General features: G+C 41.0%; 1 protein-coding gene across 5 annotated transcripts in view; it reads left to right on the top strand.

Annotated features, from left to right (window-relative positions):
• ASTN2 (astrotactin 2) overlaps positions 1 to 18,887 on the top strand; it is an 883,583-nt gene that overhangs the window by 553,065 nt on the left and 311,631 nt on the right. For all 5 annotated transcript variants that reach the window (XM_064579942.1, XM_064579940.1, XM_064579943.1 and 2 more), the window contains one exon: positions 12,601 to 12,789. In XM_064579942.1, coding sequence (XP_064436012.1) covers positions 12,601 to 12,789 — 189 coding nt within the window. The remainder of the gene's footprint in view (positions 1 to 12,600; positions 12,790 to 18,887) is intronic.

Here is an 18,887-nt window from a genome sequence, read left to right as displayed (position 1 = left end):
TCAAATTAGTGTTTTCATTTCCTTCAGGTACTATCCAGAAGTAGAATTCCTGGATCTTAGGGTGCATCCTGTTTTCCACAGTGGCTGCACCAATTTACATTCCCACCAAGAGTGCACCGAAGTTCCCTTTCCTCTTCTTCCTTGTCAACACCTGCTCTTTCTGTCTTTTTGATACTAGCCATTCTCACAGGTTTGAGGGGATATCTAATTGTGGTTTTGATTTGCATTGATTTAGTGATGTTTAATGTCTTTTCCTGTGTCTGTTGGTCCCTTACCAGCGTCTTCTTAGGGAATATGTCTGTTCAGGTCCCCTGGCCATTTTTTAATCGGATTGTTTGTTGGTTTTTTTTGGGTGTAGATATATCCAGTAAGGGGTTAATATCCAAAAGATATGAAGAATTCTGGAAGTTGTAAATAGGACAGAATGGGTGGGAGTTTGCTGTGAGCTCTTGAAGCCCATCCAAATGCTGGTAAACAGGACAAAAAAGAAAATGAAATCCAGGTCTCCTAACACCAACTGCAGTGTCAATGCGTTTTGGAAATTGCCTATTAAGGATGCAAATGAGAAGTTACCCGTACTTGTTAGAAGCACTATAAACAAAACAATGAAAGCCATTAGCAGGTACTTGTGAGAAAGTTGGTGGAGAGAAGTGGCAAGCCTTGAATTAAGCGAGGAAAACAAACCTTTGCTCAAGGAGACCTTCGGAACTTGCTCAGAGCTCTGTGACCTCTCTGAATTTCCTGAGTAGGGGCATGTGTAATAAACCTCTCCGCAGCCAGGACAGTCCCAGCAGCCAGCTTTTACAAAGTGCCTTCTTCGGGTCGGGACTGTGCAAAGTGCTTTGATTACAATAGGCTATTTAATTCTCATAACAACTCTACAAGGGAGGCACTATGACGATCCCCAGTTACCATCAAGAAAACCAGGCACATGATGGCTCTGTGACTTGCCCAAGGTCACACAGCTGGTAAGTGGAGGCTATAGGGTTTCTACCCAGGCTGTGTGGCTCTAGTCTGTGTCACTCCGGGCCTCTGGCCACTTCTAGTGCTATGTGGTCTTAAGCAAGTCACTAAACTTCTCTGAGCCTTTCCTTTTCAAGTGGACTCAGATGGGATTGTGAGGATGAGTGAAATAATGCATGCATGGGGCTAGGGCATGTAAGCACCCAGGAAATGGGAGTTAAAGCTAGTCGAAGAGGTATAAAGCCATCTAATTTCATCATTCAATGACTGTACTGTAGGTCTTGGTTACCATCTCTAGCACCTGCATCAGTGCCTGGCACATAGTAGGTGCTCAAGTAATCATTGTTAAATGATGTTCCTCAATTAACGTGGCTAAAGAAGTTGTTCCTGGTCTAGTTTCTCCAGCTGTGATTCCAGCTTTCTCCCTTCTCCTGAATTAGGGCCTGTGGCTTCAGCTTCTGGAATTTTCACAATGTTGTTCCTTTCGCCTCTCCTCTCCTCCTCCCTGGTACCATCAAGCCCTGCCACCTTGCTTGTGGCCATTTAGCTTAGACAGCTCTGTTTCATCCTCCAGACTCAGTGTAGATAGAACCTTCTCCAACAAGTCTTCTCTGAGCCCCGTGGGGTGCAGGAGTGAGGTGCGCAGTTACCCCGGAGCTGGATAGTAGAATACTATCCTCACCCTTTCAAGTGGACGCTACTTAAATATTGGCTCGGTATTTATCAAGGGGGGTTAGGGCATGCGAAGAAAGGACTTTCTTTTCTTGTTTTATTTTGGTTTGTATTTTTTATTTCTACCCACAAGACCCTCTTCCAAGGGAGAGGCCCATTTGCATGTAGCCTTGAATTCCAGTTTATCCTGGTGACATCTGGACGCCTCTTGCAGACTGGACCTGTAGCTAGCTGCCCTGATCTTCAGCCCCTAGTCAGGCCAAGGTCTGCACTACTGAGTAAAGTACCTTTCTCTGGGGTCACACAGCTAGCACCACCCCCGCCCCCGCTGCCCCGAGCTTCTCTCTGTGGTCACCCTATTGCTCTTTTGACTTACCTGCTTTCCTGGTGTGGTCCTCATCACACCGTGAGAGCCTCATGGCCAGGGACTAGGTCATAGTCACCTGTGGATCCCCTTTGTCACTCCCCACTATTTGGCCCCAGAACTTCTTTAAAACTGTATTTGTTGAATTAAGGAATTCATCTACCTAGGATTTCTTGTACCTACTCTGTGCCTGGTCTTTTGTGGGATGCTGAGAATGCAAAGAGGGTTGAGTACAAGTCTTTGCCCACCCAGGACAGAGGGGACGCTGAAGGGGACACTGAGGGCAGGCGGCTGAGCCTTACTTGGTCCCAACTGATGTTGATAGAGCACAGGTACCAGTGTGGTAGAGAGAGGCAGGTGAATTTGAGAGAGGTGGAGAAGGTCATTGGAAACTAAGCTGAAGCATTTAAAATGAATCTTAGAGGTGAGGGAGCAGCACCTCCCCGGAAGACCTGGGTAGGTTACCTAGCAACCAGGTTTGTATCATTTGTATAGTGCATTTATAATGTATCTCGTGCATTCTTTTATGAGACCTTAGTATTATCCACATAAATCCGACCTATAAAAAAAAACAAACAAACAAGCAGATAATATAAGGATAAGACTGACCAGAGCCACTTGTAAGGAGAGAAACAGAAAGGGAAGAAGTGGTTTCAGGAGCCTGACATGGGGAGTTACTCAATGTGAGATAAATTGAATTCTGTGCTTCTTGGCAACTGAAGTAAACCGGAAAAAAAAAACAAACAAACTGAAAAACAAAAAACAAACCCATGGTGGATTATATAGTTGTCCTGGCTTGACAAAAGGAAGGTTGTGGTTTTTGTTGTTTTGTTCTGTTTTGTTTGTTTTAAGGGGCAAACACCTTATCCTGACATAATATGCTAAGAGAGATGTTCCCTGTATATTTTTAAATAAATCGTGATCAAATCCGTTAATATTTTTGAAGATTCAAATATTTCTCAGATCTTTCAGAGCAGGAAACTGAGGCCCAGAAGGGTCTCACAGCCATTTAGGAGGTGAAATTGGGACAGGAGATATCCCATGCTTCTCTCTTCAAATGTGGACGTATTTAATGTATTTAAATGTAATTTAATTTAAAATGTAATGAAAATGTATTTAAAAACATGGGCTTAAAGAGCACGTCTAGCTTCACACAGTCCTTACCAGAATATCTTTTTAATGTCATTTTTATGTGATTTTAGGAGGGAGAGGAGATAAATACATGCGTTTGATATTCACGGTGAACTGGAAGCCGCTCACTTTCATGGTACAGGCTTTGCATGCTCTCCAGTAGTGGAAACCGCTGATCTCGGGAAAGAAGACGCTGATCTGAATTTTGACCTCAGTATCTAGTTGCAGAGGTGTGGGAGGCATCAGGACCTTGTTTTGTTGTGGTTTCTGACTTTTAGGCTAGGGCCTTCATTCTTCCCCCCTCTGACTTCCACATGCCACGTTGTTGTCAAACATTACAACCTCGTGCTCCCAGCTGCTTGAAACATTTTGCAAAAGCTCAGGTGTAAGACATATTTATGGGCAGTTGATGGAAGCACACAGAAGTTCATCCATTCGTTCAGAGAGGCTTTTTTTTTTTCTCAGTGTGGGCTCTGTGAAACGTTAGTCCTATATGCAACTGAAAGGCAAAAAAGGGCAACTCAGTGGTCAAGCCCACATGGGAAAAAGTCTGTACTCTAGAACTGCCTTTAAGGTTCACCATGCACCCAGGGGTGGTAAAGGCTCTGACAAGTCCTGCAGTGGTGAAACATGTCAGTGGTTCTAAAGTGACCACATTTTCTGTTTTCAAATCTCTGAAATTAGGATACATTTTACTATCGATGCTTTGACAGAGTTAGAAAAAATATTTTTCTTTCTTAGTGTTAGGTAAAATGCTAATGTTTCTTAAAAGTGTTAAAGTCTTAGAATAGATACATTGTTATATAATTTAAACAGAATTTCCCATGGAATTCTCTTTCCTTTCCTTTCTTTTTCTTATTTCTTCTTTTCTAAAGAATACCCTTAGGTACCTTACATTCAAAATGGATTTTCTAGAAACTAAAATTTTCCCTTGAGGGAAACCTTCAGATGGAGACCACTCTGAGAACAGTCTTACTAATCTTTATCTTGGTTAATGTTGGGACGAGCCTGAGGGCCTTCGTGAGAGAGACCCCCCCCCCCCAACCCATGGCATTGGTTAGAAGGGTTTGTGGGGTTGAGGACCTTAGCTTCTAGGCTATAGAGAGTCGTGGTCCTGACAGCTCCAGGGTGGGATTCATCACAGGTGTCAGATTCAATAAAGCTGGAAAAGCGCATGTTGCTCTCTTGCCTTGGTGGTAAGATACTCAGATTCATCCCTGACATTGGTCCAAGTCTATGTGGTGTGCAGTTCTTTGAGCTCTTCTTACCTGACTTTTCTCTGTTTTTAATTTTTTTCCCTAGGATTTGATTCTTTTTCCTATTGAAAAAAAAGTTTCTAGTCCATGCTTTCCAATATATAATTTCTGGTTCCATAAACTAATGAGGAATGAATGAATAACCAAGCAAGTAAATACATAAATAAACAAATACTCTGCTTTGAGAATCTGTGTAAATGCCATATCTCTTTAAGGTCCTGGTTTCTTCTCTTGAAAGACAAGCAGATTGGAAATAGTCATTTGCTCTGAAGAAGAGTGAGTGCTAGATTTGGAATGGGAAGGTCTAGGTCAAGGTGCTGGTTTTTCCAAAATGCTTGTGTGATCTTGGTCGAGGAATTTTTAAGTGCCAAGCCTTGGGGTCCTTGGTGGCAGTGTCCGAATGAAACTCCCCATCTGTCATGTTGCTCTAAGGATTAAATAAAACATGCTCTTGGCTAAACACATATAGGTTTTATGGTGCAATCTCTAAAGGCCCATCTAGTCTAGTTCTAGTAGTCTCTATAATGTGATAGGTGTGTTAAGGGTAACACATTCATTGCCTTCAGCTAAAATGCCCAGTTTGTATCTTTGTACTTATTTTATGTTTTTCATTTTGGCATATGTATAAATATAGTTTCATGCAGATCTTGGCTGGTTTCCTGTGAGCCTACACACTTTAGAATTTCTGTAAGAAAATCTCCCAGACGACAGAATGTTCTAAAGAAACTGTATAATTATGTCGCATGGTAAAAAAAAAAAAAAAAAAAGAAAAAGAACAGAAACCAACAACTAAACAGACCTTTGCATAAATCATCCATCTTGTGCCCCACGAGGTGGCTTGGGGGAGAGAGTTCCTCATGTTTCAAAACTCAGAGGATCATTTACCTCTGAGTCCCTATGTTTTTATGAGTCCCTGTTTTTTTTTTTTCTCCTCTTCCCTGCATCTCTAAGTGTCTTCTAAGCATACCCTAGGCCTTTTCTTTTATCTCCCCCTCTTTCCTCTCCTGCTCAACCACAATCCTTTCCTACTTCCAAACCAAAAAAAAAAAAAAAAAATCACTGTGAACCTACAGTTGTAATATGGCTAAAATCACACACACACCCCCACACTCATACACACATTCTTACACATGCTTTGAAATATGAACTCCCAAGTCTGTGTCCTACCACCAGTATCAGTAAGGTATATATCTTCATGGGCAAGTCACTTAACTACTCTAAACCAGTTTTCTCATCTGAAAATGGGAGCCATTCCTCCCTGTTAGGATCTTACATTAATTTCTTAATGCTTTGACAATGAATCACCACAACCTTAGCATCTTAAAACATCATAGATTTATTATTTACAGCTCTGGAGGTCAGAATTCCTAAAATCAAGGCATCAGTAAGACTTTAAGACCAGAGGAACAGCCTATTTCTATCCCTGTCTCTCTTGTGATTCCACATTGTATCTCCTTCTCTGACACATTTGTCTACTTCTTATGCTCTTATAAGGACCCTTATGATTACATTGAGCCCAACCCAGATAATCCAGAACAATCTTCCTATTTCAAATATCTTAAATCACTTTTGCAAAGTTCCTCTTGCCGTCTATGGTAACATATTCACAGGCTCTGCGGATTACAACGCACATTTTGGGGGCACCATTATTCTACCTACTGTAGGTTGTAATAAGGAGCAAGTCAGTTTGTCTATAGAAAAAATATTCCACTAGACTGTGGAATCTTGATTGTAGGGCTGAGCTTTGCATATGTGTGTGTATATACATATATTCATATAAATACACATATGCATGCATATGTATGTAACGTACATGTTTAATTTCTATGTAAATTACATATGTATACATTCATATATTTAAAATATATGAATATGTATTTCCAATGAATGACACATCAAAGTTCCCAATTAGTAGTTTGAATAATAATAATAATAATAATAGTCAAAGAAGGGCCACTCTGTTGATTTTAAGAAATCTGGATTTAGAGAGAACTCCACAAGTAGAATTTGAGAAACACTGGAAATGATTTTTACTCTCTCTGGTAAATGCAAATGGGCTAACAGATGAAATAATCATAGAGTAATATATGACCATAATAACACTAATAATCAGCAGCAGCAACATTGAAATGGCACCGTGTGTAACACGTTGTCTACTATATGATACGTGTGATGTTGTCCTTTATGTAAATTATCTCTATTCTCACATCAGCCCTGTGATCAGGATAACTATTATTCCCATTTAATAGATTGTGACACTGAGGCCTAGAGAAGTTAACAGATTGGATCAGAGTCATCTGGCTGGTAGGGGGCATAGCCTCTCTTTGAACCCAGATTTAATTAGATCCGAACTCTGAGCTCGATACCTGTGTCTTCCTTAAGTAAGGGGGCATGAAATCTCAATAAATTCACGAAAGTAGAAATTATACAAGCTATATTCTGCGACTAGAATGCAGTATTAGTACGTATTGTCGGCAATCTAGCTAGCAGATGAATGTCTCCACTTGAGAACTAAAAAACAAAAACAAAAACAAAACTAAGTAACACCTGGGTGAGAGAAAAAAAATCGAAATCAAATGACCACTTCTTTAAAAATGAGTAGGCGCAAGAAGGCTGCATATCAAATTCGTGGAATATGGGAAAAGCAGTCAGAAGCTGCATGTCATTTACTGAGAAGCAAGACAGAGTGAAAATAAACAAATAAAGCATTCAAATCAAGAAGCCAGAAAAAGAATTATAAAGCAAAGTCAAAGAAAGCAGCAGGAAGGAATTAATACAAATAAAAGCTAAAATAAATGAAAGAGAAAAAAGAGAGAGTTCCTCATCAATAAAATGCAAAAGCCTGTTCAAATGAAAGAGAGAGAGAGAGAGAGAACACAAATAAACACATTAAGAATGAGCTGGGGACATAACCATAGAAGCACAGAAGATAAAACAAATTTAATGAGAATACTGTGTACAACTTTATACCAAAAATTTGAAAGTCTTGATAAAATGCATTATTTTCTTAGAAATATAAATTACCAAGTTTGAGTCACGGTGGTGTAGAAAATCTAAACAGACAGATAACATAAAATAAAATGACCAGAGAGCTAACTATCTACAATTGAAAAGAAGACATGAGCTCAGGGGATTTATAGGCGGGTCCTATCAAATCATTAAGGAATGCTTAACCACTATCTTGTATAAACTGAACAGAGAAAGAAAATAAAAGGGCAGTTTTCTAATTTATTCCAAAATCCTAGCAAAGTCCTAATACCCAAACTTGGCAAATATATATACTCATCCATTTAGAAAAATCTGGTAGATGTATTAGAACTGATGAGCTCCTTATGTGGTAGGATGAAAAATCAAGTTACAGAAGTCAGTCATAGCTTTCCTCAATATTGCAATAACTAAAAAACATAAGGGAAAACCTAAGTGAGAAACTGATCCTTTTCCTGACATGGAAAAGATTATAATAATAACAGCCATCACCAAATTCTAGACGTAACTCATTTAATCCTTGCAGTGGCTCTATGAGGTGGGAACTTCCTTTTAGGTAAGCAAAGGAAGTACAGAGAGGTTAAGCATTTTGTCCAAGGCCACACAGCCAATAGGAGACGGAATCAGGATTTGGCGTCTGGTGGTCTGGATCCAAAATGCATGTCTGTAACCTCTGGAGCGTCGTATGTTGCATAAATACCTGTGAATAAGCCCCGACATGGTACGTGCAAGACTTTTCTGACCCGAAGTCTAAAACTTCATTGAAGGTTTTAAAGGAACACTGTCTACATGGAGCTGCAAACTATGTTTCTGAATTAGCAAACTCACAACTGTAAAGATGCTAGGATAAGGTAAGCTAGGTTGCGGTAAAAAATGAAATCTCCCAAGCCGGAAGCTTATACACAAAATTTTATTATAAACTTTCCATGCAAAATCCATTGTGACTGAGGCTACCCTCTTCCATCCTGCAGTATGCATTTGGAAACTGTGGTCTCCACACTTGCCGTAGCAAGAGAAGAGAGGGCTTGAGAATCACACAGGATGTTTTGGGGGGCTAAGTCTGTAGCAACATACCACATCAGCACAGATATCATTATTCAGAATCCCATCACGTGGGATCCCACCACTGCAAGGGAAGCTTGGATGCAGAGTCTACGGTGCATATCCAGGAGGAGGACCCAGTGTGGTGAATAGAAGACATCTTCTCTGCCATGGTTGGTGGCAGTGCCCAGCACATAGTTGACTCTCAATATATATACTGAGAGTTAAGATAGATAGATAGATAGATAGATAGATAGATAGATAGATAGATAGATAGATAGATACACATCTTAAAGGAAAAAAACATATTTAAATCTTCCCCAAAATTGGTCTACCAATTTAATGCAATACCACCCAAACTCCACTCAGGTTTTATATGGAATTTGACAAGTCAACTCCAAAATTCATTTGAAGGGAAAAATAGTTAAGAACAGTGAGGAGGTTTTGAGATAGAAAATCAGTCTTTACGATGGGGAAGAAACTTACTTTACTATATGCAAACCGTGCTATAAAGCTACAGTAATTCAAGTAGTATAGAATTATTGCAGGAATATACAGACAACTAAGTAGGAAAAATTCCAACCATGTATCCATGGTATACATAGTGACTTAGTATATGACAAAATAACATTTTACATTAGCTAATGAACTGGATGGACCCTTCAAGTAATGGTTACTCATTTTAAAAATAATTAAGTTAAAATAACCACTCCCACCATGGACAAAATTAAATACATACAAATTAAACAACCAAAGATGAAAAAAAAAACCTATATATAACTAGAATAATATACAGAAATATGTTTTATCATCTTGTGATTTCCTAAGCATTGCATCAAATTCAGCAGCAATAAAGGACCAGATTAGAGAGGTTATAAGATATCAAAAGTAAGATTAAAATACAAGTACAGACTAGAAGAAAATTTCAATATATATGGCAGGTGAAGGATAACTATCCAGAAAATATGCAAAGCATATACAAGCCAATAAGGAAAATGACAAGTATCACGATAGAAAAAAATTGTCAAAGCACATGGATGGACAATCTATAGAAAAAGAAATACATATGGCTGTGACCTGAAAAGACAGTGAACCTCAGCAGTAATCAGGGAAATGCAAATAAAAAAAAAATGAGTTGGGGCACCTGGGTGGTTCAGTTGGTTGAGCGTCCAGCTCTTAATTTCAGCTCAGTTGTGATCTCAGGGTCCTGGGAGTGAGCCCCACATCTGGCTCTGAACTCAGTGTGGAGTCTACTTGGGATCCTCTCTTTCCCTCTCCCTCTGCCCCTCCCCCACCTCAAATAAATAAATAACATCTTTTTCAAATGAGTTATTTTTTCCCATCTGAGGTTGGCAATAATGAATATGAAAGATATGGGGAAATGGGCTCTCTCATTCATCAGTGATAAGACTGTAAACTGGTAGAGCCTCTATAGATAGCCATTTAGTAGATCTACCAAAATTTTTCAATTCATGAACCACTGACCCCTCAATCCCTCTTCTAAGATTTTTTTTTTATAGAAACACATACATGTACACAATGATATATGTTCAAAGATCTTCATTATGACACCATTTGCAATAATAAACAGCTTATAAACAACCAAAATCCCCATCAGTAAAGATCAGCTAAAAGCATTATGGTACATTTATACTGTGCAATGCCAAATAACCATAAGAAAGATGGATGTATATGAATACTGATTGGAAGAGATCTCTAAGAAATAGTATTAGGTACAAATGCATATTTTATAACAATGTATGGTGTACTTACGAGTTTATTATGAAAATGTATATGTGTATAATATAATTTTTATTATATACATGACATTGTACTTCTAAATGCATTGAAAAAAGCCTAGAAGAATATATAATAGTTAACCATGACGACTGCTGAAATAGGAAGTAAGAATATATGTGGAGGGGGCGCCTGGATGGCTCAGATGGTTAAGCGTCTGCCTTTGGCTCAGGTCGTGATCCCAGAGTCCTGGGATTGAGTCCCACATTGGGCTCCCTGCTTGGCGGGGAGCCTGCTTCTCCCTTTCCTTCTACTGCTCCCCCTGCTTGTGCTCTCTCGCTTTCTGTGTCAAATAAATAAATAAAATATTTTAAAAAAAAGAATATATGTGGAGTGGAAAGGAACAACTTCCATATTTCACTCTATAGACTTTGATAATGTTTAATCATTTACAACAAAAATAGGTATTCACAGGCACACACACACGTGTGTGTGTGTGTGTGTGTGTGTGTGTGTAGAGAGAGAGAGAAAGCTCTACTACAGTAAACCATTTCTCATACTTGCTGGGAGACTCCTAGGATAAATGGGTGGAACTAGACTTTATTAAGAACGTACCATATACTCTGCCCATTCATACAACTCATATCATGTGTACTGCAACTTTATCAAGGGAGAGTTTAATTACATTTAACAAATGCAAAAAGAAGTGGGGGATAGACTTGATGAAGTACCCAGGACAGGCCTTCTTCCAAGAACTTTCCATTGCACTTGGGCAGGAGCATATAAGCATGCTAAAGACAATTGGTGCATCTGTGCAACACAGTGGAAGTGAGAGGGGCACAGGGAAGAGTGACAACTTGCTTAATGTCTGAGATGTCCCTAGCTTTTCACGAGAGTGTTCTTGGGTCAGGTTTTCAGCTCTGCCTCTTTACTTCCTGCCTTCAGTTGGCTTCCATGTCTCTGATATCAGCTACTGGTTCCTTCAACCCAGGAATATTTCCATCCCGACCATCTCACAGAGCCTCTCCCTTCTTCCATATGAGTACCTGAGTATCTCTGCAGTCAAATTCAACAGATGTTTCACTCCACCTCCTTGAGAAAAGGCAAATAAGAGACTGCCTGCTTTCTACTGTCTCCGACTGGCACAGCCCAACCAGGGTCATGTTATGCAAATAGAAGCAACTGGATTTGGAGAAGAGTAGAAAAGAGTGCCTTTGTTGCTAAACAGACCTGAATTTGAAAGCCACTTTGCCACTCACTCACGTTGCGACATGCTTTATACTTCCTGGCTCCTCATTCTGATTCTGGGTAAAGCAAGAATGGTATTACTTCTTTTCATGGTTAGAAAATAAATATACAAAGTACCCATGGAAAGTATATGCTCAATATATAGAAACACCGCCCTTGCCACCATTACTGTAATTATTTTTTGAACTACCTTGCAGTTCTTGTTTTTGTAGCCAATGTATTATAGGACCTTGTAGCTGCCTACTGAATTAAGATAGGATAGGAGTTTCTACCCCATTTTACAGATGAGGAAACTGAAGATCAAATAAATTAAATGGCTTGCTGGGGTTCACCTAGGTCCAAAGGAGCAAAGATGACATTTATTCATGTTTTTCCAGCTGAGCAGCCTATTCTCTTGTGTGTCTTATCTATCATGTGTACCCTATTCCCAGTGCCTAGCAAAGGATCATGAACATGTAGACCCTAAAAGAATTCTAGTTTCTGGATTGATTTTTTGGGTGCCGAGACCTCTGTTTCCTTCCCCATGCCTAAGAGATACCTTTTTCACTGCGAAGATCTCCAAATTGCAAATATTATTTCAACACCTTGTTCAGATGCCTGTTTGGTCCGTAGAGGAGGACCTGTTTGGTCTCTGCCTCAGAGGTATGTTAAGGGCCCTTCTGCTCTTACAACTGGGTAGTTAGAGGCCGACAGAGGCTGCTAACATTGCTAATTGAGCAGAAGCAATGGCTGCAGCTCTGTGAGCTGTCCGTGGTCCTGGAAGGATCACCTCTGAGTTCCAAGGGCAATAACAACCTTGTTTTTGCTACAGTCTTCAACCTTGGTCAACAGATACACTGGGAATAGATTCTGGTTTGAGAAACTAGTTGATAATTCACTGTGAATTGGTCTGTCATGCTTTTCAAAGTCGGTGTGTTCATGGAAAACAGTTTTTAAATTTGCTTTGTGCGTAGATGTGCACTCTGGTTTCCCCCTCGACTCCTCCAAAATGTCACAAATGACTTTCCCTGAATTTACTAATTTGCAGGATTTAATGTGCTTCTCTCTAGACACCTGTGCCCTAGATAGATTCCAGCCAGAATAGCTGTCTCCATTCCTAAACTCTGACCTGTTTTGCAGGCAAAGGAGGCCTTGGTTTTGGGTCACCCACAGTGGGGGCATCCAACATGCGGAGCTAACTCTCGGCTCTGTTTTATCATGCAGTTGTGTGGAGGAGTACAAGCTGGCTCCTGATGGAAAATCCTGCCTAATGCTCTCAGATGTCTGCGAGGGCCCCAAATGCCTCAAACCTGACTCCAAATTCAACGACACCCTCTTTGGAGAGATGCTACATGGTTACAACAACCGGACCCAGCATGTGAACCAAGGCCAAGTCTTCCAGATGACCTTTAGGTATGGGGCAGACACTTGCACTTCACTGGTCAAATCACTGACCCAAAATCTGGGCAGGGGGAGGAAGCCATGGGCACCATGGAGTTGAGTTCTTTTAGACTGGCCAGCATGTCCCCAGGCTTACTGATGCCTATCCAAAGAAGTGTTAGAAGTCAGAAAATTCATTCCATGAGGTTCCTTTTCCACTGACCTAGTCCTTATTTATAGCGCTCTTCCCTTTTTCTAACTCTATCCACATTTTTTATTTTATTTTATTTATTTATTTATTTATTTATTTATTTATTTATTTATTTATTTATTAAAGATTTTATTTATTTATTTGACAGAGAGAGAGATTGCGAGAGCAGGAACACAAGCAGGGGGAGTGGGAGAGGGAGAAGCAGGCTTCTTGCCGAGCAGGGAGCCCGATGTGGGACTCGATCCCAGGACCCTGGGATCATGACCTGAGCCGAAGGCAAACACTTAATGACTGAGCCACCCAGGTGCCCCTTCTATCCACATTTTTTAAAAATCAGTCTTAAATCATCATGTAAGTACAGTTAATGGAATTTTAAAATGTTTAAATTAATCTTTCAGTCTATTAAAAAATAAGTATCCTATGTAGGCTATTCAGGCAGTTCAAAAATAAAGACATTTAATGAAGTAGAAAATAAAATCCCTATCACCCAGAAATACCCAGAATTAACATTTTCTTGAACATTCTTAAAACACCTCTCTCTCCCTGTCTATTTGCATGCGTGCGCGCACACACACACACACACACCACACACACACTCATGCCACATCTCAGTAAAGCTGTTTAGAAATTGCTGTTTTTTGCTCAACTGTATGTCAAAGACTTCATTCACTGTTAATAAATATAGAGTGTCTGCGAAATTAAAAGATAAGGCTACTCTCATATGAGAGCAAACAGAATGGGGACTGGGTTGGCCAAATTATATGAAGATTAGACGTGCAGCCTCATTACAAAAGGCCCCCTGGGAAAGTCAAAGAAGCTGGATTTATTCATGCTTCAAAATCTGAAGAACCGTAAGATGGTAGAGTGGGAAGAATTGTTCCCTGTATAAGAAATGACCATCTTTAAAAAAAATAAACTATACTTTTAGACAGTTTCGCATGAAAATGTAATAGGATATTATCACAAAGCAGGGTGCACCCCAGCATTTGAGGTCATCTCAACAAATTCAGAACTGCAAAGGAATATCGCCATTCTAATCATCATCATCCCCATTCTATCACCTAATTAATAATAGTGGTGTTTATAATAGGAGTGGTAATAATGACCAGTATTTATTAAGATTTACTCCATGTCAGACTCTTTACCAAGTATTTTTAGTAATAATAATAATGATGATGATGATGATGATGACATTAATTCAGCACAAGCTGAGGGCATTCTAAGCACTTGCCGTCTACTAATTTGTGTGATCCTCACAATAGTCCTGGGAAGCACAAGCTGTTGTCATCCCCTGTATACAGATGAGAAATGGAAATGTGAAGTGACTCTCCCAAATCTCCCTTCTAGGAAGTGAGAGAGCCAGTGTAATAGCATTTTATTTTCATTATTAAAACCCTTAGAGGCACCGTGGCCTCTGTTTTACAGCTGAGAAGTCAACATCAGAGGTAAAGTGACTTTCCCAAGGTCACCATCCAGTGAAAGGCCGAGTAAAGAATCAGGTGTAAATCTGGCTGATTCCCAAGCCTTGCTCTTGTCTCTTAAGCCAGCATACCTCATTAATTCCCATTTCATAGAACAAGAATGGAAATGTGAATTCCCTGAAACCATTCACCTATGTAGTTACCACATGCTGCTTGAGCACCGACTGTGTCCCAGGTACCATGCTGGTTACCTGAGATACAATGAAAACTGAGATAAAAGTGCCCCAAGAATCTGGTGCTTAAGTGTAGTGTGTGTGTGTGTAAACTTATGTACTTATTTAATTTGTGGTAGGAACTATGCAATAAAGGAACACTGTTGTTCCAAGATAGCAATTAACAGTGGGATCTAATTCAGTTGGAGCAGAGTAGTAGGTGCACATCTACTGGATTAGAAAGCAATAATAAGACTTTGGAGTCAGCTTTTCAGATGAAGTGTCATTTAACTAATACCTGGAAGATGAGTGGAACCTCACACTGGGAAAGGTGTCAAGCAGAAACAGATGTTCTAAGAAGAAAAAGGACGTGTTCAGCTTTAAGAAATGCAGAAGTCTGCTGTGGTTTTGGCTGAGCAAGTAAGGGAAGAGTGGTGGGACGTGAAGCCAGAATGGTCCGTAGTGGCAGGTCATGGGGGTCTTGCAGGTCAAGTCTTTATTCTAGGAGCAAACGGGAGAACTGAAAACGGTTGAAGAAGTGGAGTATGCCGTGGTTGCATTGCATTTTTCAACCCCATGGTGGCTGCAATGGGAAGTAGATGGCAATGAGGGTGGCCTGGGAAGGTGTGGAATGGGGGCACAGTTGGGTACGTGAAAGTGGCTTCAGTCAGGATGATGGGAACAGTTTGGAGAGAAAGGGGGATTTTGTATCATGTAGTCGCGAGGCATGGCTCACAAGGCCAGTGAGCATGGTAGGCAGAGGGTAAGGTCGAGGGAGGATTTGAAGGTAATAGGAGTGACTGGTAGCTACACAGCAATTTAGTAGCAGAGTTGAGTCCTTCAAATCCCAGTGGAGTTTCCTTTCTACCACACAGATGCTTAAACAGCAGCTGAGTGCTACTTTATTGGAAAAATCTGGGAGAAACTTAAGGATAATCCTGATGAACTACTCAATACTGAGAACCACAATGCTGACTTTCTGTAGTTTTCATGCTCTATGAAACTCTGTCTTGAGCATCATGATGGATAAAATAATGCTGTGTGGAATCCAAAAGAAAAAAAATAAAATGTCCCTTGTTTTTGAGAGGGGAATTTATAGGCTTGCACAATGACACACACAATTGACAAAAATATGAAAATTTAATTTGCCAAGTGGTGTTCCAGTAGTTTTCAAAGAATTTCTATGTGAAGCCTTTTGAGAAGAATTAGAAGGAATGATAAGGAGTTTCTAAAGGATGAGGCTTGTGGACTGGAGTTTGAAGTGATAGCAAAGAACAGTATCTCTTGGGAGGGATAAGTGCTGGAAGGGCATTTTCTTGTCCAGGAAGGAGTTTGTAGAAGCCTAGACACAGATAAGCAGGAGTGGGGAGTCAGTAGAACAGGTCTCCAACTAGACCTGCTCCAAATCTGGCCCCACCCATGACAAGCATAGTCCTACTGCCTCCTGTTTATTTATTTTTTTAAAAAAGATTTTATTTATTTGAGAGCAAGAGAGAGAATGTGAGCAGGGGCAGAGGGAGAGGGAGAAGCAGACTTCCTGCTGAGCAGGGAGCCCGACATGGGGCTCAGTCCCAGGACCCTGGGATCATGACCTGAGCCAAAGGCAGATGCTTAACCAACTGAGCCACCCAGGCACCCCATATTGCCTTCTGTTTAAAAAGAAGTGTTTTATCAGATTCTGGCCACTGTGATGGGCACATTGCATGTTTTATGTAGTTTGATTTCTCACAGCAGCTCTCAGACTGGTTGGCATGTGATAAGTGATCAGATGTACTCGTAGTTCTCATTCTCTCATGTGAAGATAAGCTTGGTCCAAAAGAAGGATCCAAAGTGGGTAGTAAGATGCTAGATCCTGAAGGAGATTCATGGGATCCCTGATCTCACTTACATTGGGGAAGGGACTTGGCCAAGGTCACAAAACAAGTCATTGCAGAGCTAGCTATACCCTCAGATCAGATCCCTGCATGCTTACCTGTCTACTCCCAACAAAACTGGTCATTAAGAGACAGCATGGTGCCAGAAAGTCTGGCCTGGGGTCCCCAGGCTCAGGCAGAGTTTTAGCCCCATCAGGAATCTTTATTCTGCCTCAAACACTCTGCTCATTGTTCCCAACCCTTCAATCTTGTGTTGTTTCTAAATAGCCAGGGTCTCTGCCTGCCCTGATTTGCTCATTGTAAAGAGTATAGTGAACAGACCACACTTTCTCTTTTGACAACAGCCTCAAGATTTAGGGAACTCCTCAGACTACCATTGTGTTTGAGTAGCCCATTTCACATAAGCTCTCTTATCCTTGGCTTCAATTAAACTTTCTTTACAATTATTTCCATCCTTAGACCATGTCACCTCCTGGAGCCACATGCTAAGGCAGTTGACTTCCCATGGTGGGAAGGTGAGTGGCTTCTGATGAATCTAAATTTATCTCTTTCAAGTCTCCCTCACTGAGCCTCAGACTGGGAGGAGGCTGCCGTTCCTTTGTCCTCCAAGTTCCAGAAGGCAGGCCTGCAAATGTTTCAGTTTCAAAGGCAGTTGTCATTTCTCGCTTCTTCTCCATTCCTTTTCTCTCTCTCCTCCAAGTAATCTTTGGTCCAGCCCTCCAGAGTAGTCAGCAGGCACCCCACCAGCCATCCTGCCATATGCCACATTTCCTGACAACTGCCTGGCCTGGGATTTCAAATTGTCTACCAGATAGAGTCTCCTGCATGACAGCCACCACTCTGCTGTGTTCTCCTCCCTGCCCCTACCTCGATCCTCCCACCTAGCAACTGCGGAGAGAAGATAGGCGTGCATTCTCATTTCCTCTCTCCAGTCTCCAAAAGAGCAACCTGGATTTCTGCTCTACTAAAGGCCTCTCATTTCAAGTATCTAAACTGGACTAACACTTAACAATTAGTGCAGACATAACCCCTTATTGTACACATGGAGAAACTTAGACCCAAAGAAGGGTATAACTTATCCCGTGCTCACCAGGATCGGGGACCCCTCTGAGACTCAAAGTTAGAGTCTGTGACTCTCAAACTTGTGTTCTCTGGTTTCTGGTTCTGTTGTAAGGGATGTGTAATACTTCTTCATCTCCCTTTAATAGCACGTGGTCAGCAGAGAGGGAGGATGCAGGTGCCATAGGGGGATGGCAGATTCTTAATTAAGGGGGGAACTTAGGCAAGAGCTACCCCCGAGTACATGATTCTGCAGGAACTTGATTCTGTTGCTGGCCACCTTCTCATGTTGCCTTGTGTAGGCTACCGTCTGCCCATGAGAGATGAGCATGTGGCGATGCTTAGGACCCTGGCAAGCCTGGGAGTTATCTGCTGTGTGTGAGGATTAAGTGTGGTACACACTGAGAGACCATACAGAAAGACAGAGATGGGGCAAGAATGATAAAGAGAAGCAGTCAGAGAGAACAAGCAGAGATGAAAGGTGGGGGAGATGGGAAGGTTTGAAGGAGAAATCTTCATTCTCAAGTCACAGTAGACTTTATTGCCAGGATGGGTGGAGGTTGTTTTAAGAACCTGGGTGGTGCCTGGAGAGAGCTATGGATTAGGAATCAGTTTCCTAATCGGAGGGACATGAGTGGACATAAAACTTTGTGAAACACTCAGATTCTGTACAAACACAAAGAGCCAAAGATCTCACTTCTGAATGACCCCCAAACTCAGGAAGCAATGTCAAGGTATGCTGGTTCTAATCCCTTTCAGTGTTGGTCTTAATGACTCACTCAGAGTCACCATTAGAATTTCCTCCTCTTAGCTCCCCATTAATGAGGGAATTGGTAAAGACTGCCGGAGTGAGATAAACGCATCAAGGGTTGGTGCTATTTGATGTTTTGTTTGTTTTTTATTTCCTTCCCTCCCCGTCCTCATCCATCCTACTTCATTCCTATAAGAAAGAAAGGTCAACTTTGGTTATAGATTGCACGGATTTAGATAACCATCAGTCAAGAGCTCTTATTGAGCACAGAGTCTCAAATTGTAGCGAGGAGAAGTTGCTTGGGAATGGAGGCTGAGCAAATTACAATTGTAGATTTTGAAAAAGCCTCATCGAAAATAAGATGGTTCTGCAGCCAGTAGCTATTTCCCATAGGCCTTCAAGGATGACCTACAAAGAGCATGAGAAGCTCATGGAAGATTTGCTAGAAAGGTACTTTTCAATCTGGTCCGCTTATCCGATGTGCATGTTGTACAGGATAAGAGGAGAGTTTGGGGTAAGATGTGGGATTTCAGGATGAGGCACCACCAACCCACGCCTGGTGAGACAGAAGGGTTCTCTTTGAGGATTTGAGAAAAGCTGGCT

This window comes from Mirounga angustirostris, unplaced genomic scaffold (genome assembly GCF_029215605.1).
Source record: "Mirounga angustirostris isolate CCGP_5_RB_7025 unplaced genomic scaffold, mMirAng1.0.hap1 SCAF_15, whole genome shotgun sequence".
In the NCBI taxonomy this organism is placed as follows: domain Eukaryota; kingdom Metazoa; phylum Chordata; class Mammalia; order Carnivora; family Phocidae; genus Mirounga; species Mirounga angustirostris.
The sequence above is the reverse complement of the archived record's forward strand: the minus strand, read 5'-3'. Positions and strand labels throughout refer to the sequence as shown.